This window comes from Pecten maximus, chromosome 7, assembly GCF_902652985.1.
Source record: "Pecten maximus chromosome 7, xPecMax1.1, whole genome shotgun sequence".
Taxonomy (NCBI): Eukaryota; Metazoa; Mollusca; class Bivalvia; order Pectinida; family Pectinidae; genus Pecten; species Pecten maximus.
Genome location: NC_047021.1, coordinates 29776000 through 29803751, shown reverse-complemented (window position 1 = coordinate 29803751; position 27752 = coordinate 29776000). Strand labels below are relative to the sequence as shown.

The following is a 27752-nucleotide window of genomic DNA, read 5'->3' as shown; positions in this document are numbered from 1 at the left end:
ACATGAGAGCCTGGCTTTCCCTGTGGGTGGGTGTGTTAGTGACAGAAAGCATGGCCTGCTGACATCACACCCACCTGTCCATCTCCTATTTACTCTTCGTTTGACACTGTTGAAGAACTCTAGACCTACATTACAAAATAAAATAGGTAGAGGTGTTGTCTACATATAACAACACAGAAACATACTTTGCTTTAATTTCTCACAATAATTTGTGGAGTTTTTCAGGCAAAATATGGTTTATTTATCATATGACACTATTAAGATTAAAACTCTCTGGGGTTTAGATTTCAATTGATACCCTATAAACGGCAACTGGAAGTTCCAATTCACCTTCTATCTGAAGGGGGAAAAAATCTGAATGGTTTTTATTTTATTCAGGAAATGAATGCAGCGAAACTTAAACCTCTTGATATCTATACACTATATCTATGGGTGAAAACAGATACAAGAGTGTAACAAATCACCTGTGCACAAAACTAACAGAATTGCGTAATGACTGTGACAAGTTTGTGTGAAGTCTATGAAATACCTATGGTGTAGAAAATAATGATGTATTGATGGTGAGCGTGCTGGAAATATTACCCAATTACCCTTAACTAAAGCAGGCATGAGTAAACAGTAAGTTACAGTGGCTTTTCACTCTTTATTAACTTAAGCAGGCGCAGGTTGAGTTCATGTGTAACAAGAGGCCCAATGGGCCTGTATCGCTCACCTGGCTCTACAGCAACTTTGAAGTTGATTGAGTTCATTTCTACAGATACTATGCTGATTATCATAGTAAGCTAGGTTTATTCATACTAATAAATTTTCTAGTCCTTCATTCCAGCATTTTATTGGCCTAATATCTGGTCTAGGAGGCTCTTGGCTATCGCAAAATTATTGTTTACAGATTTAAGCAGATTTCACCCGTGATCTTAAATGTAGGTCAAGGGTCATTCATTTGAACAAACTTTGTAGCCCTTCACCCCAGCATGCTACAGGCCCAATATCAAGTCCCTGGGCCTCTTGGTTATTAAGAAGAAGTCATTTGAAAAATATAGCCTATTTGACCCATGTGACCTTGAATGAAGGTCAACATCATTTATTTGAACAAACTTTGTAGCCCTTCACTCCAGCATGCTACAGGTCCAATATCAAGTCCCTGGGCCTCTTGGTTATTGCAAAGAAGTTGTTTGAAGATTATAGCCTATTTGACCCATGTGACCTTTAATGAAGGTCAAGGTCATTTATTTGAACAAACTTTGTAGCCCTTCACCCAAGCATGCTACAGGACCAATATCAAGTCACTGGGCCTCTTGGTTATTGAGAAGAAGTTGTTTGAAGATTATAGCCTATTTGACAAATGTGACCTTGAATGAAGGTCAAGGTCATTTATTTGAACAAACTCTGTAGCCCTTCACCCTAGCATGCTACAGGCCCAATATCAAGTCACTGGGCCTCTTGGTTATTGAGAAGAAGTCGTTTGAAGATTATAGCCTATTTGACCAATGTGACCTTGAATGAATGTCAAGGTCATTTATTTGAACAAACTTTGTAGCCCCTCACCCCAGCATGCTACAGCACCAATATCAAGTCGCTGGGCCTCTTGGTTATTGAGAAGAAGTCGTTTGAAGATTATAGCCTATTTGACAAATGTGACCTTGAATGAAGGTCAAGGTCATTTATTTGAACAAACTTAGTAGCCCTTCACCCCAGCATGCTACAGGCCCAATATCAAGTCCCTGGGCCTCTTGGTTATTGAGAAGAAGTCGTTTGAAGATTATAGCCTATTTGACCAATGTGACCTTGAATGAAGGTCAAGGTCATTTATTTGAACAAACTTTGTAGCCCTTCACCCTAGCATGCTACAGGCCCAATATCAAGTCCCTGGGCCTCTTGGTTATTGAGAAGAAGTCGTTTGAAGATTATAGCCTATTTGACCCATGTGACCTTGAATGAAGGTCAAGGTCATTTATTTGAACAAACTTAGTAGCCCTTCACCCCAGCATGCTACAGGCCCAATATCAAGTCCCTGGGCCTCTTGGTTATTGAGAAGAAGTCGTTTGAAGATTATAGCCTATTTGACCCATGTGACCTTGAATGAAGGTCAAGGTCATTTATTTGAACAAACTTTGTAGCCCTTCACCCCAGCATGCTACAGGCCCAGTATCAAGTCACTGGGCCTCTTGGTTATTGAGAAGAAGTTGTTTAAATGAAAAAGTTGACGCCGGACGGCCGGACGGCCGGACGGACGGACGACGGACGCCGCACCATGGCATAAGCTCACTTGCCCTTCGGGCAGGTGAGCTAAAAAAACATGTACTTTGCATATGTATTATCATCATGAAGAAGTGAAAGCATCACTTAGGTCAAATTTTGAAGAAGACCAATTATTTTAAGTCTATTTTGAAATCAGTTCCTTTCATAGTCCTAGCCAAGATTAATTAGGAATTGCGGGATGAGGTTTGTGGATAAGGCTAAGTTAGAGACCTTAGTATAAGGTGTTCAGGGAGGTATGGACTGTACCTGTGGCGAGGTAGGATGCACGGTTCCGTCCCAGATTAGGGGACGGAGTTCGCTTCACCTTAGGGTATTCTGGCCTCTGTTGACCTTCAGGGGTCATTCCCGCCACAGCCATTGCCTGGAAATCATACAGTATCTGGGTATTATCATCAGGCTGAATTACATATCTAAAATACTTTTAAACATAAATAGAGGACATATTTCCATTCGATAGTAATTTTTAAAAAAATCAAGTTTAATTCAATATTATATGACTCAGTGAGCTAGATTATCATGTAACTCTTGGAGCATGCTGTCCAGTTTATTTTCTGTGTTTTTTTCTCTAAATGTTGATTCTTGACTGAAAGATGGGACGTATTTTTTCCCTTACTCAGAAAAGACATCAGCATAAAGTCATAGTTGGATGAAACAGGAATGTTATTGTACATGTGCTATATCATTTGTTAAGTGGACACACCAGATTTCGTACAGTATCCCCTGTAATGTTGATTGTTACTTTCCTCCCTTACCTGTGACTGGGCCAGCTTGAGTGGCTCTGCTATCTTTCTCATGAGTGGGTTTTCGTCACTTTCTTGTTTTCCTATACAGGCTAGACGTAGTGAGGGACCACGTCGACTCAGTCTGCGAGGGGGAGGGGTAGGGGGTGCATTTTCTCGCTCATAATCACTGTCCTCTTGTGGAAGACTACATGGACAGAAATAAAACTCACCGTGTTTCAAATCACATCTACTGATAAGAAGTTTGTTTTTCTTGCCTCATGTTTTTTGTCATTTATTGAATTTTAATCTTAAAAATAATTATATCATGATATGATTTAATGTTAATTGTATGGCATGACAGTTATCAATTAAAAGGCAATATAAGGTTGAAGGATATGAGCTAGATTAAATCTTTTTCAATTAAAGGATGTATTGCATAGTATTCCCTGAAATACAAGCACATGGATGATGACAATGTTATATAATAAATACTGCTGAAATATATATATATATATATATATATTAGTAAGCCTGATGATGATGATGATGATGATGATATTGATGATGATGGTATGTCCCGTTAGTGCCATGTTGATGCAGAGTATAAGTATAGCAGTATACAATGTTATTTATCCAAACCAGGGAGAGTATAATAGGTTCATGCTGAAACCTTACAAAACTGAGGCAGCTGTCTCGCCACATAATATACAGATAATATCACTCAGTAATTCTGCTGACGTTGTAGGTCTTTAATTCTGTCATTTAACAATCACTTATTTTTTTTTGATATCTTGTTTAAAATTTCTTTGGTCAAAGACATATCATCACTTTTAGGAAATGTCCTAGATACTTATGTTTTATCTGAGAAGTTACATACTTTTAAAGCCACAAGTGGCTTAATTTTCTGACAGTTTTTCGAATTTCTACATCTAGTTTTTACTCAGTTCTAAATTCTATCTAATATTATCATTACAGTCAAATGAGGTTCAATCTTCAATGAAGTTTACTTAAATATTATGCTATAGTCTTACATTCATTCACAAGTTGCCTCAACAGAGCATATTTCATCTAAAGCACTGTTATTTCATTGGACATATCGACATTAATTGCTGTTCTACTGAGCGTACTTACTCCCTGTACACATATATGCCCTGCCTCTTTGTGGAATCAGCAGGACCAACATGGATACTGTTGCCCTTATGTTCGCTGTACTTGACATCGTTTGAGCCTTCCCACTGGGTGGGCGTGGCTTCTGAATCCTCGGAGTCGTGGGTGAGCGAACTTGGTCGAGGGCTTCGGTTGGGTGAACGTTCTTTATGTTGCTTAACCTCTTTCATTAAATCAGAGGCAATGGAGGCAATAGCGATAGCACTGATAAATAAAAAATCAAGGGTTAGACTGTCTCGATAGAGACTTCACTCTCAGACTGAGGCGGTCTAGTTAGACACAAGACAGACAGCAGTCTAGTTAGAGACAAGACAGACAGCAGTCTAGTTACAGACGGACAGATGACCAGACTCATGTTGTCCACAGAGGATCAAAATCATTATATGTCCATTACATTGCTTATAAATCAACATCACACAAGCTTCTGAGCAATGTTTATGCCTTAAATACAAGTTGTTATGATGAATGGGGAGGGCTACATTCCGAGTCCAAGCCACCATTTCCAGGTGACATCAGCATACACGACATGCATGGTATCACCAATTGCTGAACACAATGAACTTGTGCAGATTTGTATTTTTTTTCTAATGCAAGTTTTGAAGGAAACCACATGCTTTGTAATGTAAGCAGGAAGAAAACTCTGTTTTGTGATTGCTACACTGAGTATAGTCTATTCATTTTCATTCCAAATCAAAATAAACTTGAAATAGAATCAAATTTTTCTTTATGAATAAGTTTTGTCAAATATTTAAGTTGTTTCCAATAATTACCTATATCTTATAACATGAAGCTTTTGCAGTGTATATTTACAGCTTCCCTGGCAAACGTGATATTAGCCCAGCAGATATGTGCAAGTTATATGCAGATTACAATGACTACAAACGCTGGTGTTGAACTTGGCAGTCAATATTTCTTGTTACACAGCCTGGTAGGACCCAATCCAACTACAGCTATATAACTTATAACGTCACCATCCACAGATAAGCTGATCATATTATGGAACTATTTATATATGGTAGTACCCAATCCAATTAAGCTATATAAATTATCTATATAGTCAACATCTACAGAAAAGCTGATCATACGATATATTACAAAATTAATGTAATCTACATATGGTAGTACCCCATTCCACCAAAATTATATGATATAGTCATCTGAAATTAAGTTGACCAAATAAGAAACCTTAAAACCAATGAAGCTGCTATTAAAATAGTTACATTTTGTATATGCCTCTATACCAAGTAATATATATATGTATATCTATAGGGTAAAAAGCTCAAAATCATTAATTTGTTTTAAATTTTAAGAAAATGGTTATCATATCTTATAATATACACAAGCATAATATGTCCCTACAGTGTTCCATGCAGCACATACCTGGTGTGGCTCTGTCGGCGTGAGTCATTGGACATGGCAGGAGACACTCGGACCGGTGCCAGAGGCGATGGCGACCGATTGACAGCATTGCGGTACTCCACATTGAGGTGGTTACTGGACTCTGCTGGTGTGACCTTGCCGTTGACAGAGTTCTGTGGTGAGATAGCGGTATGGGGACCGTGGACTGAATTAGCTGGGGACACTTTAGGCTGTTCTTTATGGTTAATGAGAAGTGACTGAGTCCGTCCCGCAAATGGAAGTGTGGTTTTATGAACACCAGCCAAAGCATTCATCATGCTCCCAAACAAACTGTGGTTTCTCTGTTGATGAATACAGTATATAAATATTTTTTTGAGATTTGTTGTGATATGAATACCTGTTCCGATTCAGTATTTCTCTAATCATTTCAGAACTCTTGTAAGAAGCCTCTGAACCCAGACAGCTTGAACAAGCAAGCTGAGAACATATTAAAATTTGATAAATCAGAATGTGCAGATTTCCATATATTAACAATAAACTTATTTTGTCTAGGGGTGGCACCACAAAATTTGCTGCAATTCTTACAGAGAAAAAAATTCTTAAAGGAGAAAATTCCTATGATGAGACTAGTGATTATGCTTGGAGAAAAATGTTTCAAACTTAATTCACATTCTGCTAGCCTTAGCCTGATAAGAATCTAAATATCTATGTCTCTATTAGACCAAGCTCTCCTTAGCCTCCAATAAAGGCATCATGTTATACAAACAGTTACTAATGACTTGGATTTATAATTGCTGACTTTCTGGAGAGCAATCTTGTCTAGTTGACAGTTTATCAACCCCTAAGCTACAATCATCTCGTCGTATACAAACCCTATGCATTGGTTCCTCCACTTCCTTTTCGGGAAATTCTTCCTCTTCAAGGTTTCCAGAGATTGCGCGGCGCAGTTCTGGCCCCAGGTCGTGCACTGCTCGCAAGCCAGCCTTCAATGTTAATGGTTAGTGTTAGGATCACATCTACTGACAGGAGTTAGCAGATGTACAATTATTGTATCACCTACCACCAGGGTCAGAAGTTAGTACAAGTAAAGCTGTGGGGTTAATATGTCCGTGGGAGTTGCCAACGGGAACACGCCCTCACTAAACTTTTTTCCCTATGTATTAAATATTCCTATCCAACATACATATACAAAACTTAACAGTCATCATGATATTAACACAAAGACGAGTTAAAGTTTAGATTGATGTGGTATTAGACCTGGAACATGGTCATCTTACTAATTTGCTGGATTCTGAAACAAAACACTTGTTTTTCTTACAAAGGATGCTCATTTTATCATTTCTTCAAGAAAAATGTCACATTTACAGAAAAAAACAAATGACATCTAGAGACTCATTAAGCTTTCATTGCAAAAAAGTACAAAACATATTGAAGTAATAATTATAATTTAAGATCAAGGATATTTTTAAAGTTATATTAACTGCTTGTAAAAAGATATTAAATTTAATTTTATCAATAACAAAAGGTTTGGCAGCACATTTGAGAGAAATTTTCACTGGAGTTACATTTGCTGGGTTTTTTAATGACTTGTAAAGTTCATAAGCAGCTGTGAATGTGCTGGATATTTGAATACATCCCTGTACACTGATCAAATAAAATAAAATATACCAGCTATATAGGGAGTGCTTATATATTGGGAATGTGAGGTACACATTTATATATCCAAGTCCAGCACTTTCACAGTTGAAGATGAAACATTGGCAGCCAATGTAAAAGCACCAGTATCCACTGTCAGAGTGAGGCTGACCTCAATGTCAAAGTGAGGCTGACCCCAACACTGCCAGAGTGAGGCTGTAGAGTGTTGATTATATCATGATTAACATGGAATTCAACTGAGATCACAGAAAAAGACATTAATCATGGTGTAATCTTCCTGCACTCCTGTAACTATGACAACCACAACAAATGTTCCTGTAAACTTGGACTGGAGTTCATCCTCTGTCAAGGACGGTGTGACCTTCAGTACAAGTTTGAGAGATCCGCTTATAATGAGGAGGACACTACCAGCCTAAAGAGACACTACACTGACAGAACTGGCTAAAGACAATGTCAATAACAAACTCATACATCTCATTGCACGCATAGACCAATACTAAATGTATATAAAGCAGTACTGTAATAGTATATCATAATCAACAGAAATAAAGCAATTTAAATTGACACCGATAATAGTATACCATAGAGATTATATATACATATATATATACATTTCCAGATAGAAAAATCCCAAATGTTGCAAACAACAAAGAACAATGAAACTTAAGTGGCTACAAAAAAAGGAAATAACACTTGCAAACAAATGCAAGCAAATCCTTGACAGTCATTCAGGCGCAATCTGGGGCTGGTGCTGATTTAGCCTAAATACATCTGGTTTTAAGTCTTGTTCTTCTCAGGGGCAGCCAAGGACTGGCAGCATCCTCTAAATTAATGTGTCATTAATCAAAAAGCGTGGATATCTCTCAGGTAGATTAAGGTTTGAAAACCTAACTTGATATAATGCATGTCTGCAAGACTTGAGCTGGCTTCTGAAGGGAGAACGTGGATGGTGACTTGTAAACCAGAAGGATATAGGATTGGGAATTGGAAGGGAAATGCAAAGAAACATAGCTGCTTCCAAAATCTGGGCCAAATTCTTGGTATTGTCCACTTCAAAATGAGGAATGTACAATGGCCAGCGCCAACACAAAAGTTACCAGAAAAGTGGTATGATGGGATCTTGTTGTACTTGGTTGAAATAATACAAAGTACCCATTGGGTACATACTTACCTGTACCAAGGTCTAAAAAGCAAAAACGAAGGCGAAAATGCAGAATCCTTCAATAACATCTATCTGTTGCCATGAGTGTGAACAATCTCACAGAGCCCTGCACCTATCAGTGTTAAATTTCTCATACTTTTCTTTCATTTCTATTTTGTTAATAATCTATTTCTCCAATTTTTATAATGTGATTTTTTTGACACAATATACAGATATAGAATTTAAAGAAGGTATCACATGAAGCCTTAATAGTTTCGTTATAATCTATAATGTTATGTATGAACACGATTAGATAGAAAGATAACGACCTTGAACATTGATAGCAGGTGACCTTCTGGTGACCTTGACTCACCTGGAGAGCATTAGTGTGCTCTTGTCCTTTCTGGATCTTCTGCATCTGTTCTTTCCTTTTCTTGAACCGACGGAAGTAATCTTGGATAAGAAATGTTGCATAGAATTTTCCTACAGTGACATCGTCATCACCTGTACAAAGAAAACCAAGATAATAGAATTACACTCCAATGACATGTCACATTTACATTAGAAGATGACAATGAAAGAAAGCTCCAAAAGTTATCTGATCATATTTAACATCAACATAACAGCGACTTATCAAATGAATTTGGACTATCATTTGAATTCCATACTAATTTTTCCTTATTTATTACTCCCTTGTGTATATAAGGATTTAATAAGTTACAAATGTACTACATAGACCACAAAGTCAGAGACACATTTGAAGAAATTATTTCTGATGTCATTTTTAGAGAATGCTTTTAATGGAATTTTCATTGCAATCTATTAAAAATTCAAGAAGTGTGTAACATTAATTTTTGTTTGTAAACATTTCCAGGTTTAGTTATAGAAAATGGTGAATTTTTCCTTCTGATTCCTAAACAGTTTCAAGCTTCTATAGCAATACTCACGGCCGGCCGGTGGTACTACTTGGTCTAGTAACTTGGGTGTTGTGCGTTTCCAAATCTTTTTGATAACGGCTCGTAATTCTTCATTGCATTGGTCTATATTACCCTCTGTTTGAATTTTTAGTGACGTCCGCACCAAAGCAAATAATGTAGCATTGAACATGACCGTTCCGTCACTATTCAACGGCATGTTCATACTGACTAATCTCTGAAAAACAAAATGGAAAATGTTAAACCAAGGAATGTGAACACTGGTTGGAAATCATAAATGGTAGAACATTTCGAAATATTTGCATAGAATAGAAAAATATAATACAAATTTTCATTTTTCATATGAAATCAATTGATCAATGGAGAAAGACATTCTAGTTAAACCATGAATGGCACCAATCCTGCTATGTCAATAACTACAAAAATATTGAAGCTTACCTTACACGCTACTCGATGTGGACATAGTTTACCAAAACCAAGAGGTGGGGATATTTTCCTCAGCAATGTAACTACATCTAAATGTTTGATTCGTCCTCTGCAAAACAATTGTTTAATTTAACTTCATTTGTATTACTTCAATTTTTTTCACTGTAACAATGCAAAAATAGATTGTATTCTGAAGCACTGAAAGAGTAATATCAATTGTGATTATGATCTCTGTAGAGTTTTCTTATCAGAGAAATATTTCCTTTCCTGTGACTACTACTCAGTGACATGATTTTTTTCTGTTGTAACCATTGTGAATAACGTTAACACATATCATAAATATTATGATATAAAACACCAGTCACAATGCTCCATTAATTTGTGTAAAATATAATCTTTGCACAATCTCAGTATTGCTGTGATCACTTACTTTGCCTCTGGATCATATTCTGACCATAGTCTAACAAATTCGTCGAGATGGTGGGGCCCCAATATAGACCAATCTCGAGTTAAATAGTCAAAGTTGTCCATGATGACAGCCACAAACAAGTTGATGATCTGGAAAACAAAGACAAATCAACTGATTTTACTTCCAAAATATCATCTTGTTTTTTGTTATATATTCTCATATTTTAGAATATCATTTCATATTTTCAATAAAATGAAGGCTGGAAGTGACAAAATAAATCTGATAACAGAATTTATTTTACACGCTTTCATAACTCAACCTGTAAGTTTATGACAAAGAAAAGCAAAGGAAATATTTAAGATATTGTAAATTCTAGTCAAGATCAACTGAATATCTTATACAGAAAATGTGTTGAACAAATTTTTAATTCCGGGAAAGTCATCAAATTTGTCACATGATTGGTTCTACTTTTTGCTTGTTGCCTGTTGAATTATCTCCCCTTTACCCAGACTTTACATAACATATCACCAATGGGAGGTGCATGACTGGCATGGGTGGATAAGTGGATCTTCCTTTTATGAAATGTAAGGAGATATACGGTAATTTAGGTTTAGCCATTTTTGTAGTCCTGACTTAGTATGTCTAATAAAATTCAGTTGAAAACTTACCAAGAAGGAACATAAGATATAGAATGAGATGAAGTAGAAGTATGCGAAGTTGTTGCCACATGTGGCGTCGGGAAGAGGTGGTGGTGTACCGTCAGGATCACATCTGGCTGACGATTTGTCTATACATGACAACATGATATTCTGCCACGCCTCACCAGTAGCAGACCTATGAACAAAACAAAACTCTTTTAGACTCAAAGAGTCAAATAATGCAAATAAGTTCCAGATACTTCACACTTTGGTTTGATAACTTTAATGAAATTTAGAACTATTAAAACATGTAACTGAACAATTTAAGTATGGGCTTAGAGAGCTAGACACCTTGTTTTGTTTTCATGTTTTTTCATAGCAATTCAGTACAGATGATTGATCAGAGGTTTATAAAGAGTAGCATGCATATTTTCTTCTTTTCAAAATGGATATCCCCTTAACAACTGTATTTTTAGCTTTAGTATCTGTATATTTAGCAGACTTTGAAAGATACATTTTAAGATTTAACTTACCTAAATAAGACTAAAACTCCTTGTGGAAACGTTTGGAAATTGTTGTTTCGGTGGATTTGAGTATCAGAATTTTTAGCAATCTTACCAAACATCTGAAAAGTATTGAGAGGCAAGTATAAAAGAAAGCATAATGCAGATGATAGCATGAACGTACATCAATTATAATCATATAAATTAAATAATTTCTGCTAAGGCAATCATCAGTGTATGTTGCTGTTGATACAAAATTTATTCAAAAAACAATGTACACAACATAAATTTTCAATAGAAAAATTAATATTTTTTTATTCTGCTCACATGAAAACTAAGAAAGTTAAAGATAGTTGGCTTCAAAGTTAATATTTGTATAGGAAAACTTCAATAAATCACATGACTTTGATCCATTCTGTGTCATATGTGACTAGGTTTTGTACTGAGTTGACTGGCAATTCCTAAAAGTGTGTTAAAGCTGATCAACTCACCTGCATACCGATTACTGCATAGATGAAGAACAACATAACAATCAGCAGTGCTACATAGGGCAAAGCCTGAAACAGATCACAGAGTAATTTACACAACAGAAGGGTTAAACTGTTAAAATTTAATATACCAATGGACATTCACATTATAATACTAACAATAAATTGAAACAAACTCTGATTTTCATGTTTAAAATGTTCTTCAGTACTAAAACATGTAAAAAATGCTCGATATTTGCTCAACAAAAGACATGCAAAATGCCTATTTTAATTTGTAAATACTATTTAAACTTGGTTTAACTAAACAAAAGCAGGGAAAATAGGCCAACTGCATTTCTGATTGACTCTAAACCATTTAATATACCTGGAAGGACTTTATAAACGTCCAGAGTAACGTTCGGATGCCTTCTCCTCGACTTAGTAGTTTCACCAGCCTCATAACTCGGAACAGTCGGAAGAAGTTTATACTGATTATTCCTTGTCCAGGCTGTAACAGAGAACAGGACCTTATGATTGACAGGTAATGACAGAATTAACAGTGAGCTACATGGTTAGTTTTGTTAGCAAGCAATCAACTTTTCAGGCATGACTCAAAAGCATTATTTCAATAAAAGCAACAAGGCACAAACATGGAATGGATAGGAATCTTTTAACATTAATTATCATTATGACAAACTTTTAAAATTTCTTTGAGATACTTTTAAAATCTTAAGTCGAAAGTCTTTCTTAAGTCTTTATAAAGTCTTTTTATCCTGAATATTTAACTCATTATATTGAAATAAATTACAAAATGTGAGAGCAAAATTAATCCAGTACAAACCATCATCAATTATGATTAAGTACTTGGCATTTAGTGTGAAACAGTCTGTGAAAAAGGAAGTATTAAATGGCAGCACAGATTCATTTCCATGTTGATCATCATGGACATAATTATTCAGAAATCTCAATTCAAAGTGTTACCACGTTTATTATTCATAACTGCAAATTCAAATATTTATAAAAAGCACTTTGACATGATTTGACATAAAGATTTCGTACCTATTACTTATGCAAATTAAATTATTTGAATTAAATGCAATTTCATACATTCTCAATAATTATGACAGTGTTTTGCTGTAGATAATTAATATAAGACACATGATTAATTTACAAGATTAAAATTTCAAATGTTACAGTGTTTACTATAAATTCCATATACCCATCTCATGTCAATAAGCAGTTAACAATTTTATCCATTAAATCGAAAATCATGAAAAATTTATATCATTCCTTCGTATTTTTATTGAATGCAAAGGTTTGGATTTGAAATATAGGCAGTGGCATTGAGTATTCAAGGAATGACCTCCCTTTTTTTTTTTTTAAATAGGCTCCGTATCTAATTTGAATGAAATCATTGCTAAAATTTGAAAAATGGAAATCACTATACTTTCCATTAATACTGCATAATTAAATGCATCATTAATTTGTTTTTCAATATCCTTGAAAGGCCTACGAAAGCAGACCAAAACACAGAGAAAAAGTCCTGGTACAATGGAAAGTGAATTTTTAAGTGTGAAAACATACCAAGAAAGGAACAAGGTGATGAATGACTAATGTTGTTACACTAGGGAAAAGCAGATAGCTCTTTTGACTTAAATTGAACAGCAAGGTGTTGAGTACTGGATGGGTAAGGTCTCGAAATCAGCATGTTTATTTCATCAGTTATGGCACCTAAATACTAGCCAATCACCACAGGCAAATTCTTTTTTTTACATTAGTACTACTGCAAAGTTGGTGAGGTTAGCGGAGATTTTTTACATTAGTACTACTGTAAAATTGGTGAGGTTAGCAGAGATTTTTTACATTAGTACTACTGTAAAATTGGTGAGGTTAGCGGAGATTTTTTTACATTAGTACTACTGTAAAATTGGTGAGGTTAGCAGGGATTTTCCCCAAACATCCACAGATTGATATTCTACTTATGATTTCTCAACACTAAATGTTACATAGATTTTACTTTTTGTCACAGAGGATATGATTGGTAGAAAGTCAGTATCAAGTAATAAAGCTAAACGTAAAGAGCAATATGATTGGTAGAAAGTTATAAACAAACAACTGGGCCTACATGTACAATTTTGCAAAATTAATTGAACTATGTTTTTTTTTCTCCAAAACACAATTTTTGGTTATTTATAGTAAAGGTAGATTACTACTGACTTAATCTAGAACCTAAGCGCTGGGGAAAAACTCTTATCTTAATAAATCTATGATTGTCTCTAGGATGTAGAATTTCCCTCAAGCTTAGAAATCAATGTGGCAAGTCTATCTTAATATGAAATTGTGTGATTGTTGTTCACCTAAATTTAGACAATTTAATGATGCTTCATCTATCAATTTCTTACCTTGCAAAGATCAAGGTTTAACATATTGATCAGTTAGTAAAATGTGATAAGGGTTGTAACATAGATGTTAATAACGGACACACTTTTTGTTAGTATGAATACAACTAATGTACATGTTAATAACTACAGTTAGCCTTTCTCCTATTTTCCAGTGTAACTACTAACAAATACAAGTCAAGACCAGAGAATGTCTTATACCAGTTAAAATAAAGTTATGTACCAGTTAATATCATGTACCAGTTAATTTTATGTACTCGATAATGTCATGTACCAGTTAATATCATGTATCAGTTAATTTTATGTACTCGATAATGTCATGTACCAGTTAATATCATGCATCAGTTCATGTTATGTACTCGATAATGTCATGTACCAGTTAATGTTATGTTGTCGATAATGTGGTGTACCAGTTAATGTTATGTACTCGATAATGTGGTGTACTAGTTAATATCATCATACTACCAGTTTAATAAATATCTTACATGAGTAACTGTCATATGGAATTTATTAACAATAGATTAATAATTTTATCTGCTACAAGCCTATAGGCGAGTGGTATATCAAATTATTAGACAAGTTTGATAAATTCCATATGACACAGTCACAAGTGTAAAGGTTCTGTTTATCATATAACTCATATTTATAGGAATGTGACTCAAAACATTCAAATTTCGATGACATCTGTATATCAATTGTGATGTCATAGTTCATTTATGATGTCACAATAGTGTTATTACAAATATTTCTTACAATTTTCATGACAAAGGTATAGTACAAACAAACTGTGAAGTATCGTGTACGAACCAGATAATGAACACATTGTTGATTTTTTGTAATAAACCTTGTTTTATTGGGTATGGTACACATTATATACTTGACAATCAGGCAATGTATAAAGTAAGTTATCATTTGTGTATATTAATGACATACTAGTTACACTGGAGTATAAGATACACATGACAAAAACTCAAAGTAAATCTCAATCATCATGCTGTAATGATTCCCTAAATGGTTATATTTCAAATCACCAACAGAAATACTACTGTTAAAAACCAATAACTGCTAATTTTTCTGAACATAATCCACAGTTTTCCAATACACATGGAAAAGAACAAGTCATACCGTGTCTAATGTCTGTAAAAAAAGATATGATAGTTTTTTGGGAATGTGGCATCATGCGACATCTGACAATATGTATTAATGCTCAGGCAGTGATGAAAACATGCCTGAATTTTGACAAGCGACAGAATTTATACAACATTTGTAGAACTCATGCAAACATCCCAACATAGTCATTATCAATATAATCATTCGAGTGTTTCGTTCAAGTTTTTACCGACAATAATTCATCAGAAGAAATGTGCACACATCTAGTCAAGTGCAGATCACAAAATAAACAATCCTGTCAAATTATAAGACACATTTAAAATTTTGTTTGTGCTACTTTGGTTCGTCACAATTGGCCTAAGAAGAATAATAGTCGATCATTTGTACTGAACCTTGATTTATTTTTGTTTTCACAAAAGTGTGTTTGGATACATAAAAATTGCCTTTTCGATACTTTGAATTACATACAAGTGCATTTGGATACAAGTATAGTTGCACATAGATAGACAGATAGTGTGAGAGACGAAGAAAACCCATTGATAATCTGACAATTAGAGAAGTCACAGGACAGAACATAGTTCCTACATCTTTAGGAGCTGTTAGGATCAAAGGTGTGTTTGAGAGATGATTTAGAGAAGTTAACAAGAGATGGAGCTACCCTAGCCAAGTACATGCAAAGAAAGAGTGATGGCATGATTTCTCACTTTTTAGGTTTTGGTGTAGTACATATAGTAGTAGAGGGGCCCTTGAACGAAACACAGAAGACTTGGGTTTAGGAGTTCTAGGGACTTAAGGTCATGGTTTCTGCCACAACAGTGAGACACCATGCTTAAGGAGTCTACAAGCATGCTCGACTTGTAAGCTGGCCGAACAGACGGAGCCTATGGCATTGTACATTGATCTGTCCGGCTTTTGCCTATATATTGCATGCTGGTTGACCATAGGTTTACAAATTTGTGCTGGAAGAGAGAATATACTATAGACCACAGTGTGACTTTAAAAGTAATCCACAAACCTTTGCTCGCTATTAGTAAGATGAAATGTTGAAAACGAAGTGTAAACTGAATGTTAGTGTCGTGACAAAAGGTGATAACACCTATCCAAGCATAATCAAATTTGTCAAAAAAAAACTAACTATAATTAAAAAACACTATCTAGCGATGACAATGTGTAACATGGCACACTGACATTGTGACGTCATTCGCCTGCTCTACCGACACTCAATAAAAATTGGTGAACAATACAAAGTGTTATAAAATCGTATCCTTACAAGGTCTCCATTATTCCACTGGCGGCAAAGCAATATCATGCAGTGTTATTCGACTCCGATACTGTTTTGTTAGGTTAGACTATCATGCTTAAACACCTAATCTAAAAACATTCAGCAGAATCTGCAGAAAGTCTGATCATCCCCATCACGGAAAGACGTCTTATTCTTTATCTTCAATACGCAAAATAAAATATACATGTATTTCTGAATTAATCAAATCTATTGTCTATCTATTTGAATGCAGATACATCAGAATTTGTTGATATCTATGAAAAAGTAAGTTAAACATAACATTACAATTATAACACTTTATCTCATTATTTTATATGACCAGCCCTCAAAAAAATTAAAAAAAAAAATAATCTACCACTGCCCAGTGAAATTGTCTAGTGTGAAACACTCATGTGACCTAGACCATCCCGACCACCTACAACAGCACACTTAAACCCTCTAAACCTGTACAACTCACACAATAGTATGTAAAAGAAGAAACAAAGTCAAGACAAATGTACTTACATTGACTTCTGTGTAGATGATATCTATAAAACTTCCTAAAACAATGATGAAATCAAACACGTTCCACGCATCTCCAAAATAGTTCTGAAATAGGAAAATATGGAACGTAGTACAAACTCAGATGATTTATACCAGAAATACAGAAGACGATACAGGCTTTGTCAGTCCTTGTCTAATCTCAAAGTGAGCATCACCAGTTTTCCAATTTCTTGCACTGGAAATAAACTTGTTAAATGGACCAAAATAAAAAGAGAAATAAAAGTTTTTTTTATAGAACTTGTAATCAATACATCACACCTAATAACCATACAGTAGTAAAAGCACTATTGAAAAATGTGTGATATTTTTATTTTATTCTTTTTTTACATCACAAAATTTGATAAGACCAACCCTGATAATTGTACCAATTTAGAGTTTAACTGGACACAAGGTGTTGTGCTACCTACTTTAAACCTAAAGGCCATGAGTTTGAGGATGAACTCCACTGTGAAGACTCCAGTGAAGATCATGTTTAGATAGTCCAGAGCCTTGGAGTAGGAATCTGGCTGACCGTAATGCTGGAAAAGATTACATACATTTTATTTACCAGTGATATGTGATCTGAAACAAAACACTAAATTCTTTTTACTTATTCAGCTCAGCTGTTTAAAAAAAAAAAAAAATAATAATAACACCTATCTGGAGCATAAAGATATCAGTAAAAAATGATTTGCCTTGTTAAAGGATTCTCAATTTCATATACCTTTTTTATTGTTGGGTAGATACTGCCCACAAGGCATCATTTGTCAATTTCATATATGGTTTTGATATTTCCATACCAATACTTACCCTCATAGCTAAGATGACAGTGTTGAACATGATGAGTATAAATATGGCATATTCAAATGCTTGAGATGTGACAAACCACCATATTTTGTATTGCCACCTTGCCTTTGGTATATAGCGTCGTATAGGTTTGGCTTTCAGTGCAAATTCTATACACTTACGCTGGAAATAAAACAAAAGCATTTCAGCTATTTCTTTGTTATTATCAAACTTTTTTTTATACCAAACATTTAAAACAGTTTCATGCAATAATTAAATTACAAGTTGATTTTTTTTATTTCATTAAAATACATCTTTTTTGTCTTTTAAATATGATCAACAGAGTTATATCCCTTGATAAGTCTTCCTCATATAGTATGCCTTTTAGCAACGTAAGTAATTTATCATCTTCTATTTTCTTTTAATTAAATTAATCTAATGACTTTTTAATTTGTATTTACCTGGTTTTTATCTAATTCACAGTTTTTATACTCTTGCTCTCCCTCATTCTGAAATGTGACAATGACAAAACCTACAAAGATGTTGACCATGAAAAATGCAATAACGATGATAAAAATGAAAAAGAAAATGGCGACTCCAGGCTGGTTGTTGTACTTGGGACCCAGACCTTCATCATCATTGGAGTCGATAGCTATATACAGCAAGCTGAAAAAAGAAAGATCACTTTTAAGAAAAGGTCCCATAGCATAAATTTCACAAAAATTACTGTTTGGCAAATTTTAATTAATAGATGTTCATTCTACTACATTGCCAACAAAAAATTTACTACATCAGAAACACAATTTAAATTCCTTATATTTTAAAGAAAATCTTGAGATGTGAGCAGTTACATTACAAAAAAACTTACAAAAATATATATAGAGTGGCTTCTAAATAAGTGATCCAAGATCTCTGATACCAATCATGTTTAACCATACAAACTTCCTACTATCCACCAGATATCAAAGCTTAAGAATTACAGAAATCGGGATTATTTCAAGGGAGAATATTTACTTTGGCCATCCTTCAAACGTCGCCACTGTGAACAATGTCAACATGGCACTGGTGACATCATCAAAGTTGAGATCGTTGTTGCCCCATTCTCGTTCCTTTTTATCTGGGTTGTGTATGTCCCCATCTGGGTAGTCCACATACCAGCCCCTATAGCAAATTCATAATCATTATTTCATTTCTAAAATCATACATTGTAACCAAGATTGGTCTCTGGTGAAACAAAATTGATTTGTAATTTGCTATTAAATAAATTTTAACAAAAGAAGGAGATGATTCTATATAAGACATGACATTTTTTTTATTATAATATCTAACTCTGTTATCAGACTTACTTGCACTCTCCCTCTGTTAATTTGGAGTTGTCTGTACAATGGTGGAACTTGCCCTAAAGTGGTAACAAAAACACAAAAAAATGAAACAATTTTTAATGATAAATACTGGTAATTACATTTTCTTCGTCCTATTAACAGCCAGTGTCATGTAAGGACGCGGCAGGTTTTTGAGGTGGAAGAAAGCCGGAGTACCCGGAGAAAAACCACCGGCCTACAGTCAGTACCTGGTAACTGCCCCACGTGGGCTTCAAACTCGCGACCCAGAGGTGGAGGGCTAGTGATAAAGTGTCAGGACACATTAACCACTTGGCCACCATGGCCTTTTTTTTTCTATTTATTTGTTTTCCATGCATAAAACTGATAGCTGTAAAAAAGTTTCTCTTAAAACATGAATCGTAATACATGTAGTAGCATTCTTATATATATTTCTAAAATTAATCTTAATCCAATTTAGTAAAACTGGTGAACTATCGACAAGAGGACCTACCTTGAAGAGCTGTACACCGATGACAGCGAACATGAAGTTGAGGAGGAATGTGACCAACATGATGTTGTAGATGGTTTTCACAGCCACAATCACACATTGTACCACATGCTGTAGTAATCAAATCATCAGTATAATTAACAGCAAACTACTTAAGTTTAATGATTTCATTATTATTTGTTGATGAATTGTTGCACATATATCAAAGGCATATGACTTAATAATCATTTCAATAACCTTTTAAATACATTGGACCTTGAAAGTAATAAACAAGTGCTGACAGAAATAAATTTGACTTAAATTCTTTGTTTCTGAAAAATCTCCAGGTATGCTTTTTTAAAATTATGAAAAACAATTTTGAGGAGTTCTTCATTGCATCTTGATATTCTTCCCTGTCACAGTCCAAAATGAATATAACAATATATTTCTCTATTGGTACACAGTCTAACACACAACCTACCTTGAGACCCTTTGCCCTGTTGATGGCCCTGAGGGGACGCAGTACCCTTAACACTCTGAGAATCTTCACTACAGAGATTGCCTGGTTGCTGTAAATATATAACCAAGTATTAAAAACACATCCATAATGATACATTTACTAGGTATCTTTTAAGTTAAACATTTTACCTACAATTTAATCATATCCCTTCATTAATTTCTATAAAAACCTGCATATTGGAAATCATGTAAAAAAATTAGACTAAATAATAGAATAATATTGCTATTGTGAACATCAAGATATCAATGTTACTTTATCAGATATATGTCAGCAGAGGAAACAACATCAATATTCTGTAAGAATTTTATTTCTGTACAGTCTATAAATGTGAGAAATACCTGAGAAAAGAAAATTGAACACAATTACCAAGTATGCTTTAAATGACAGAGAAGTAGTATCAACATTTTACCAGAAATGTAATAAAAGACAATACATGTTCAGAAATGTCATGCTACAGGAGTATGATGTTGATATGTAGATATGACTATAGTGGAGGGTTGTAAGCTTGTGTACGAATGTCAACAGCCAAATACGATCACAGGCATGAACGTTCTTCCAGATAAAGTAATATCGGAGGGATGTGCAGAAGTAGTGGTCCATATAATGAAGTATATGATCTTAGTACAGTATCAAGATAATAAATACTTTGATCCATACCATAGGTAAAACACCTATAAAATTATAATAAAACCTTATTATTAAAGTATGTCATCTCAAAATACTGTATAGTGGGTTGGATATATGATTTTCACTTTTTCTTCCAGTGTTAGGAAATAATCTAGCTATAAAAAAATTCATTGAAATGTCTCTAAATGGTATCATAGCTGTTCTGGTACCAAACCGTTAGGTGGAAATCTGGGGCTCTTAGTTCCAAGTGTAATTTTAGTGCTTGATATGAAAATACAGGTAGGACCAGTAGAATTTTTCCAAATCGTCCAGTAGGCTTGTATTAGTAGCATAAATAGAGCTGTGTACACCTGTTACCAGTAACCATCGATCCAATTATGTGGGAATCTTTTCTGTTTGAGCCCAAAAAATACCATGTAGCAGTTTTCTTAAATTACTAGTCTAAAAAATATCACATAATCATTTCATCCAATATCAAGATTAAAGAAATACCTGTTTGCAATCTAAACCAGTTAATATACAGTATACAATTAATATGTGCACAAAACAATGTACTTTTTTAAAGTATGGACAAGGTCTTGTCTTAAAAGTGGGTGGGGCAGTGGTTGTGTCTGATAAGTGATATATACAGAGTTCAGGGTTGTCTACGAGTGTACGTTATGTATGGGGGAGATCCTCGATATAGCACCCGTCAGCAGGAGATGAGGCGCTCAGTGGCACATATAGAGTACAAGACTCTGGTATCCTTTGTGAGAATTCATACATAAATATTGAGTTGGTAGGCATAGTTCTGTAATATAAAGATAGCAGTAATATTTTAATAATGGCATATTACTCCCAATCTTTACGAACAGAAACATCATTGTTTCAGGTACAGTTATGTATCAATCCACATCTCATAGGTAAAGACCATTGTTTTTGCTTTCATGTATAGATCTATAGGTTCCATGTATAGTTTACCGTGTTGGGGGAGGGGTAAGGATTCATTACTGATAGTATATGTATAGGAGTGGTGTGTCTAAAATAACTGTTCACATTTGTGAAAGGGCTCCCATGATAAAATAATTGTGGGAAATGAACATCTCCCAGATCTCTCCCAGATAGTTATATGGAATAACCTTTGGTTGTAGCTATACATATATTATGCAGTCTGTTACTGTCTTCCAACTCAATAATTTCTAAAAAAAATTAAAGTATTTTTCTATAACAGCATTTCAAGCTATGTATCTATTTAATAACATTTCAAGATATGTGTCTCTTTAATAATATTTCAAGATATGTGTCTCTTTAATAACATTTCAAGCTCTCTTTTATAATATTTCAATCTATATGTCTTTTTAATAAATCTTTGTGTCTCTTCAATAACATTTCAAGCTAGCTGTCTCTTAACAACATTTCAAGCTGTGTCTCTTTAATAACATTTTCAAATTACAGGCCTTCATAATGTTTGAAGTTAGACAAGTGGGCGTAAATCTACTGTAGAGTTCACTAGCAGTAACATATTGTCACAGTTTGGGTGGCTTTGTGTGTGATGCTAATATCACATGAACTTTAAATGATTAACAAGTATCAATGTATCCTGCTATTAATATTAACACCTTTGCAGACGCAATGGATCCACACAAATCAGACTGTGTAGCTCTACATAGGTTAATAGCAATGTAAGGCAATGATTCAGCTATTACATTTGCCACCAGGAAAAATATAACTTTCTTCAGCCTGTGTTCTGATCCCCTTCGATTATCCTCCATACACTTTTTCTGTGTATCGAGTGTGTGCTCCATCTGTCGTACTTACTCAAGCACGAAGGATACTAGTGACACAGCCACGACGATCAGATCAAGGATGTTGAAGAAACTTCTACAGAAGGATCCAGTGTGTAGGATGAGGCCGTATGTGATGATCTGTAACACAGAAATACTCTTATACATACAGTACATTTTATAGTATGTGATGATCTGTAATACAGAAATACTCTTATACATACAGTACATTTTATAGTATGTGATGATCTGTAATACAGAAATACTCTTATACATACAGTACATTTTATAGTATGTGATGATCTGTAATACAGAAATACTCTTATACATACAGTACATTTTATAGTATGTGATGACCTGTAATACAGAAATACTCTTATACATACAGTACATTTTATAGTATGTGATGATCTGTAATACAGAAATACTCTTATACATACAGTATATTGTATAACAAGACAATGCAGCGAATTAGTCTCTCACTGACTGTGAATTACATGACAAGAATGCACAGATGATTAGTTCATGTTGGAACTTATTTACACACAAGAATGTTTGAGAGATCCCACAAATCACCTTTTAGGTGAACCATGACCCAAGTATGCAGTGCCAGTAAAAAGTAGTGTCGAGATAAAGCCTGAGTAAGATGGGAAGATTTAAGGACAGACAGACAATGCGAAACTATAACCCCCCCATTTTCCAGTGATGTTCCATGATCGTATTGTCAAAATTGGTGTTCAGAGTTGGTAATGCTATTGTGTGTGAAAACTTGGCAGCGTTGTGTGATTGTATTGTCAAACTTGTTATCTTGACAGTATAATCAGGACATATCACTGCCGATTCCAAAGCATTAGAATTCCAGGTATTGATCAGTATTTCCCATTCTAATTCTTATATCAAAAGCTAACAACACATTGTAATGCTTAACTGTGACAAAAACGACAAGAGAAAGCTTTCATTTACATAGTTCCATGATCCTCATCGCTATATTTGCTCACAAATTTTAATGGAATAAGTTAACAGTACGAGCCAAATATACAAATTGTCAAAAGGAAGTACAGATATATGATGTTATGAAGCATTTGTAACAAGAAACAATGTCATAAGGTGATGGCAGACACACCATCATAATATCTAAACAGAACATTATGCCTTTTAGAACCAAATGGTCATTATGATGCAAAGACAATATTAATCTTCAAATCTGCCAGATTAATAGCTTACCTTAATGAAGATTTCAACAGTGAAGACAGATGTGAAGAAGTAGTCAAAATAATTTAAAATCTGAAAAAAATGAAAATACGAATCATTTAAAATCAACATTCAAAAATAATTTCCCTTACATACTATGTACATCATACATTTAAATCATAACTTAGAGGAAATATTAAGATTCACTGAGCTGCAGTTAAAAAGTCCCAGTGGCTTATATTAAGTACCATTAAGTGCAACTGGCTGAAAAGACAACAGAAATTTCATTAGCTTGTTCAAAGTGGTCTGTTCTATATACCAGTGGTGGTTTTCCAGCCTCTTCCTCCGTACAAGGATAATTTGCCTGCAGGGTAAATATGGAAATGACTTACCTTGTTACGCTCAGACAAGGTGTGGAGCGGGTCCTCTGCGGCCAACATGGCACTACTGATGAGGATACAGGCCAACACAACATTACTGAAGTAGGAGTGATTCACTATGGTGTGGCAAATTACACGGAACCTGGCAAACAGAGAATTATAGAGGTGAACACTTCCTACAGACACATACACAGCACTGCAGAAGTATATATACCCTGTTCATCTCCTGTCCATAACTATCTTTATCTGGCAATCCTTAACATAATCATTTAAAGTATCGTTTCGTACAATTTAATGTCGAGGACAAAGTAATACAGTTTTAAAGTTACATATGAACATTCACTGTCAGAATGTTAGATACCAGATCATAATGTGGCAAATTATCTATGTTTTCTTTCAATGTATAAAATATCAAATGCAAGTTCAAAAATGAAATCTGGTCTTAATTTAACTGTCAATCTGTTAAGATCTGAATGCATTTCTGCTGAAGTCATTTCTGCTGAAGTCTTTATATATAGCAACAAAGCATTAAATAGACTTATGTACTTGTTAGTATGATGGAATATAAATAGTGATCTGGTCTTTGGTATGGACTTCTTTTTGTCGGGGATGTGAAGCTCAGAGATACGACGAGGGCGCGCTGAGGCTGTCTGTGCCGATTCCTCATCTTCATCTATCTCATCGTCTTCCTCCGTCACCTCACCATCGTTCTCTTCCTCATCCTCTTCTGTAAATTGACACAACACATCTACAGTGACAAAAGCAGTTGGCATAGACAAAACAATGCTGGACAATCACACAGTGGACAACACAAGTCATCTTTACACAGAATACTTGGGTCGATTACGCAGACAGTCGTCATACAACAGTTTTACATGTGATACAAAATACAAATCTAGATGTCATATAGAAGATATGGGGCTACTAACTGTAATACACATAGGCAGATTTTCCAATGGACCAATATTTATAACACCCCACCCTCTTTATTCCAAAATACTTTCCCAACATACCGAAGTATCTAGCAAGATGTCAAGATTGATGTCCCGGACCATCAAATAAATACAAAGGATAGAGGATCTGAAATGAGTTTACATTTCATACAAGATTTTATGAAAATGACTCTCAGAAGTGGTGAGCACAAATTAAAACTTTGAGGCATAAAATCTCATATGAAAAAGCAAATTCAAGATACTTCTCAGGGAAATAACTAATTTTTGACAGGTTTTAAAGCTAAAGCCAGGACAAAGTCCAGCGAAGACAGCCATTTTATTGTGCTACTTTTGATTCCTGACACAATGTCATTGTCCATATTATGACATTGATTCCTGACAGAATGTCATTGTCCAAATTATGAAATTGATTCCTGACACAATGTCACTGTCCATATTATGACATTGATTCCTGACACAATGTCATTGTCCATATTATGACATTGATTCCTGACACAATGTCATTGTCCATATTATGACATTGATTCCTGACACAATGTCATTGTCCATATTATGACATTGATTCCTGACACAATGTCATTGTCCATATTATGACATTGATTCCTGACACAATGTCATTGTCCATATTATGACAATGAAAAACACTCCCAGGGTATATTACACTAGTGACATTTACAAAAACATTACTTGGACAAACTCACTGGATACCAGACCAAATGACAAATGACGGATCTTACTAATGTTTCCGTTAGACTTAGACTTTTTTTCAATTATCAAAATTGCTTACTGACACTTCAAAAAACATGCTTTTCCATGTCAATTTGAAGTCATTTGGACTTTTGTGATTTAAAAATTAAATGCTCAAGATTAACAACACATATTATCCCCCTAAACAATGGTTTCCTCTGCCCACCGTCTATAGGGATCTGCTTGGAGTCTCTGTATTCTCCCTGCTCATCGCCTTCCTTTTTGTCCAGGTCTATCCGGACATGGTGTTCTGTGGTGGGACTTCCTTCCCTCCTGTTAACACAATACAAACAGTGAAACTAATCTGTCAGTTAAAAACAATGGGTGTCCATTGATCTCCTTACTGGTAATTAGGAATCATTTTTTCTAGATGTTTTATGTTAGAACTTAATTAACTCTTTGTGACAATTTTTGTCAAGTAATCAGGAAAATTTCTTGTGTTTTAATTATTCTTGAAACATGCAAACTAACCAGGTTCTACTATAAAAAGCCCCCAGGGAAATCAGGCTACCAATTTTTCTCAAATTACCATTTCTTATTTTTAAAACAATATTCATAGAAAATGACATCAAACTTTTACTCTAGCTGGTAATGAAGAAAATTTATCTGACAAAAAAACTGCTAGATTTAGGTTTTACCTGGTGGAGCGTTTGGACCTGTTGCTTGGATTTCGAGACAATTTCTGTGGGAAGCCATCTTCGTCAGTTTCAACAGCACCATCTTCATTCATCCCGACTCCCTCGTCCTCCTCCGTCTGCTGTCAACAAACACACATATGAATGTTCAGAGGAAAACATGCTACAGTTTCAAAATAAAACAAGGAAAAATATCCATCTGAGGTAGATAACAATTATCATATTTAACTTAAGTTATCCCAGCAGATCATCAACATCATAGAAAGCGGTTGCCAGGATTTGCTGACTTGCCAAACATCTGTTGTTGGAGATATCATCGGACTACCATTATTTGTGTTATCATTTAAAATCTATTGATGAATCCTAAGTATGAACACAAACATGTACACTGATTCCTGTTTTCATAATTTTCATTTTGACTGAACTGCAATAGATATGGCTGGGTTTATGACCAGGCTAGGGCTTACTGCTGGATGACTAAAGTCTAATATATCAATAATAACTATACCATTTTCAAAGAAATATTATATCTGTTATTCAGTGTCCCTCCTTATGCAATTAAGAGGCATTTTTCAATCTCGTTCAGGGCTTCCTGAAATCTAAGCGAATCCTAAATATGAACTTCATACCTTTTCTTTCTCTCCACCTTCCGGAGTCCTACTTTTTGACCTTATAGAACGTAATCGCTGCTTTTCCTCCTCCATTTCAGCCTCAATTTCAGTCAAACTTTGGGCATCGGCTAAGTTATCAACGGCGATAGCCAAGAAGACATTTAGTAAGATATCTGGGCAAGTTAAGGTCAAAATAGGACACTTTACATCAACAACAGTATTTATGTTCAATGATTAGTTAGATACAGATGGTGCAATGAAAACATCAAAGATGGCAAGCTAATTTAACAACACCAAATTACTCCTTTAATTACTATTTAGAAGAGGTAACCGACAAGATTGTTTCAAATTGGTAGCCCTAGACATCGGAGGAAACCAATCTCTGGAACATTGTCCGATTTTTGACACTCAAAACAAACAGCTTACACATAGTAGCCAATAAATTATAATCTTTGACGGTATCTTTCACCACTGCTAATTAACTGATAAAATGTCACACCTGACTGCTGGCGTACAAGTTGCTCCTAGTAACTACACTCAGTCTTTAAATCTCCATATATCTAAGTTATGTGTACACATATCATAGTTAATTCAAATTTATCATTATAGTTAATTTAAATAAAAATTTATCATTATAGTTAATTTAAATAACTATGTGTTTATATTATCATAAGTCATCAAAAGTTTTTGATGTTACTGATTTTTAGAATGTTCATGCTTGTTATATTCCTATGA

At 34.7% G+C, this 27752-nt stretch overlaps 1 protein-coding gene across 15 annotated transcripts in view; it reads right to left on the bottom strand.

Moving 5' to 3' along the window:
- The window catches only part of LOC117330515 (muscle calcium channel subunit alpha-1-like), a 120696-nt gene that overhangs the window by 15634 nt on the left and 77310 nt on the right, over positions 1–27752 (bottom strand). For 2 of the 15 annotated variants that reach the window (XM_033888878.1, XM_033888883.1), the window contains 31 exons: positions 27036–27190; positions 26410–26528; positions 25938–26044; positions 24618–24798; positions 24084–24213; positions 23725–23784; positions 22535–22641; positions 20072–20159; positions 19615–19722; positions 19128–19180; positions 18796–18942; positions 18243–18447; positions 17806–17964; positions 17424–17534; positions 16978–17061; positions 15207–15218; positions 12068–12190; positions 11707–11772; positions 11246–11337; positions 10743–10908; positions 10096–10223; positions 9678–9774; positions 9252–9456; positions 8678–8808; positions 8335–8346; positions 6380–6490; positions 5529–5848; positions 4113–4352; positions 3012–3186; positions 2506–2620; positions 75–125 (listed from right to left, as the gene is read on the bottom strand). In XM_033888878.1, coding sequence (XP_033744769.1) covers positions 75–125; positions 2506–2620; positions 3012–3186; positions 4113–4352; positions 5529–5848; positions 6380–6490; positions 8335–8346; positions 8678–8808; positions 9252–9456; positions 9678–9774; positions 10096–10223; positions 10743–10908; positions 11246–11337; positions 11707–11772; positions 12068–12190; positions 15207–15218; positions 16978–17061; positions 17424–17534; positions 17806–17964; positions 18243–18447; positions 18796–18942; positions 19128–19180; positions 19615–19722; positions 20072–20159; positions 22535–22641; positions 23725–23784; positions 24084–24213; positions 24618–24798; positions 25938–26044; positions 26410–26528; positions 27036–27190 — 3858 coding nt within the window. Of the gene's footprint in view, positions 1–74; positions 126–2505; positions 2621–3011; positions 3187–4112; positions 4353–5528; positions 5849–6379; positions 6491–8334; positions 8347–8677; positions 8809–9251; positions 9457–9677; positions 9775–10095; positions 10224–10742; positions 10909–11245; positions 11338–11706; positions 11773–12067; positions 12191–15206; positions 15219–16206; positions 16216–16977; positions 17062–17423; positions 17535–17805; positions 17965–18242; positions 18448–18795; positions 18943–19127; positions 19181–19614; positions 19723–20071; positions 20160–22534; positions 22642–23724; positions 23785–24083; positions 24214–24617; positions 24820–25937; positions 26045–26409; positions 26529–27035; positions 27191–27752 lie in introns of all 15 variants that reach the window. The other 13 variants (XM_033888873.1, XM_033888882.1, XM_033888874.1 and 10 more) reach the window with 12 other exon arrangements.